The 2,877-nt window shown below is 55.1% G+C and overlaps 1 protein-coding gene across 1 annotated transcript in view; it reads left to right on the forward strand.

Moving 5' to 3' along the window:
- Positions 1-1,111: 1,111 nt before the first annotated feature.
- Positions 1,112-2,877, forward strand: part of LOC107100356 (erythroferrone-like) — an 8,130-nt gene continuing 6,364 nt past the window's right edge. The window contains exons 1-3 of the mRNA XM_015398812.1: positions 1,112-1,355; positions 1,620-1,736; positions 2,366-2,480. Of these exons, the coding sequence (XP_015254298.1) occupies positions 1,233-1,355; positions 1,620-1,736; positions 2,366-2,480 (355 nt within the window). The 5' untranslated portion in view covers positions 1,112-1,232. The remainder of the gene's footprint in view (positions 1,356-1,619; positions 1,737-2,365; positions 2,481-2,877) is intronic.

The following is a 2,877-nucleotide window of genomic DNA, read 5'->3' on the forward strand; positions in this document are numbered from 1 at the left end:
AAAACATATTTAATGTACAGAAATAAGGATGGAAACAGAGTTTTATTGGGCCCCCAGGAACTTGGGGCCCTGGGAACTGCCTAGTATTGCCTAATGGTAACCCTTTGATCAGAACTCCTGGTTCTGATCAAAGGGTTAATCTTCATCTGATGTGGATGAAGGTTTCTGATCTGAGGCCTGCAGTGCGTCCTTCTGTCCAGCAGAGGGCGCAGAGGATTGGAAGTCTTCAGAATATTCTCCTCAGATTAAAGTTCTGGTTCAAAGGACAATCCTCCAAACAGAGCTTTCATGTGTTACCATGGAAACAGCCTCTCTGAGCCAATCAGGATGTTTTTCCAGGAGGAGAAACTAGATGAGGATAAGCTGATCTTCAGTAATCTCTGAGGGAACCTCTCAGCCAGAACCAGAAGCATCAGAGAAACTTGGTGAACGTTAAAAGCTGCTGAAGAATCAGAACCTTCAGCCCAAAGGTTCTGCTGCTTCGGCTCGGTTCTGGAGACCATCTCTGGAAGTTCTAGGAGAACTTCAGGAGAAGCTTAATCCCTGAGGCTGATGACATTCACCTCCAGATGGGATCAGGCCTGGTTCCTGTCTGCCGTGGAGAGGTTCAGGCGGGTCTGCTGCTGACTGATAAGGTGGGCGTGGCCAGGATGATGACAGCGTCTGAGTGATGAAAGAGGAGGCAGCGTTTCCTCTGAATCTGCTGGAGCTGATAGAGACCAACGACCCGACTAGGCCCAGCCTGACCTGACCCGGCCCGGCCGAACCTGACCCGACCCAGCCTGACCCGACCCGGCCCGGTCTGACCCAGCCTGGGAGCCCTGCATCCCATCCCAGAACCCTGAGCCCCTTCCTGACCTCTGCCCCTCTGACTAGTGTAGATCCTGTTGATCCATGAATGATGGAGGCAGAAGGAGCTCAGCCCTCAGAGGCAGACCCGTCTGGATCCGTCTGGGTTCTGTGGTGCTGAAAGGAAAAGCTGGTTCTGCTGGGAGACAGCAGACGCTGAGGAGACATTCAGGACAAACCCGCAGACGGACGAGTGACAGCTCCAGATCCACGGAGAGATAGAGGGAGGAGGAGGAGGAGCTGAGGGAGGAGGAAGGATAAAAGCCGAGTCTGCAGAGCAGGAGCCTTCAGACTGAGGAGGAGGAGGAGCACCGATAGAAAGAACCTCCACCATGAAAACGCCCTGATCATCTTCATCACAGAGTCTTCCTCCTGCAGCCGGGATGAAGAGCGGCTTCTGCTCAGGGAGGAGGCTGCTGCTGCTTCTGATGATGACGATGGTGATGAAGGCAACCAGCCTGGAGATCCAGGAGGACGAAGAGGAGGAGGAGGAGGAGCAGGAGATGGTGAGAAACACCTGGTTCCTGTTTCAGAGAGGTTCTGGTTCCCAGGTTTCCGGGTTTGGATCAGGGTTAGTCAGAACCTGACCCAGATTCTTCTTCTTCACCTCCTTCTGCTGACAGAACCAGAGCTCCTTGTTAGAACCAGGCAGGTTCTGGTTCTGTGATTAGTTAAATGCTCAAAGACCAGGGAACCAGAACAGGTCTAAACGGGTCAGAACCCTCTGAGCTGTCTGGGTCCAAACACACTAACCCGGTTCTGTCCTGCAGGAACCGGCGCCATCGGACGGGTCCAGAGTGTCTCCTCGCAGCTCCTGGCTGCTCTTCAGGAGAAACTCCAACAAAGGAGAGAACCGCAGAACCAAAGGCTCCCGCAGAACCTCCAAGGTCAGTCAGAACCACTCAGGTACACAAGAACATCCAGAACCCACATGGATCAGCGGGTCGACCCGCTGCTCTCCTCTGGAACAGAATCAGGTCCGAATGATGATCAAACCCAGAAACCTGCAGGCAGAGAAACAGAACCAGAACCACAAGGCCTGACAGATGGTTTGAAAGGACCTCAGCGTCCCGGTTCTGGTTCTGTTGGTCTTTTTAGAAGAGCAGGGTGGCAGCATCTTCCAGAACCAGCTCTGACGGAGTTCTGGTCCAGAACCAGAAGTCCAGAAGGTCTGAGATCTCCTGGACTCTGACTGGCTGCCGGAGGCGCCAATGTTTAGGCCTCCCGGGTCAGAACTCTGCAGAACCAGCTCCTGCAGCAAGAGACCCACCGGGTCAGAACTCTGTAGAACCAGCTCCTGCAGCAAGAGACCCACCGGGTCAGAACTCTGTAGAACCAGCTCCTGCAGCAAGAGACCCACCGGGTCAGAACTCTGTAGAACCAGCTCCTGCAGCAAGAGACCCACCGGGTCAGAACTCTGCAAAACCAGCTCCTGCAGCAAGAGACCCACCGGGTCAGAACCTGAGGCTGATCCAGACACACGCTTCTGATAAAGCTCTCTTTCTGTCTCCCTCAGCACGGTCTGCCAGGCCCACCGGGCCCTCCAGGACCACAGGGGCCCCCGGGTCCCCCGGCCCCCCTGCTGCCCCAGCAACAGGAGCTGATCCAGGAGCTGCGGCTCAAACTGGGAGGTAAGCTTCCACTGGGACGGAGTTAAAGTCCCGACCCGACTGGTTCCTTCTGACTCTCACAGCAGCAGCAGAACCTGAAACACTCATTCTGATTCTCCGGGTAAATTTCCATGAACCTCAGGAGAACCGAGCAGAACCACAGATGATCTCAGTGTGTTCAGACTGTGAGGCTCCAGCTCAGGGGTTTTTTTCTACCTGGGTTCTGCAGCCTGGCCCGGTTCTCCCTCTGCAGGTTTCATAACTCCGGCCCGGAGCTGGAGGCAGCCTGTCTGAGACCTTAATAGGCCTAATTTGGTGGAGCGTGGACGGGACTTGGCTCGGCTGCAGGATTCCTGACATTCCTGCAGCCTGATGGCGTGTCTGTGTTTCCCACTGCGGCGGTGTGTGTAAGGGGGGG

This window comes from Cyprinodon variegatus, unplaced genomic scaffold (genome assembly GCF_000732505.1).
Source record: "Cyprinodon variegatus isolate N-32 unplaced genomic scaffold, C_variegatus-1.0 Scaffold963, whole genome shotgun sequence".
Classification (NCBI taxonomy): Eukaryota; Metazoa; Chordata; class Actinopteri; order Cyprinodontiformes; family Cyprinodontidae; genus Cyprinodon; species Cyprinodon variegatus.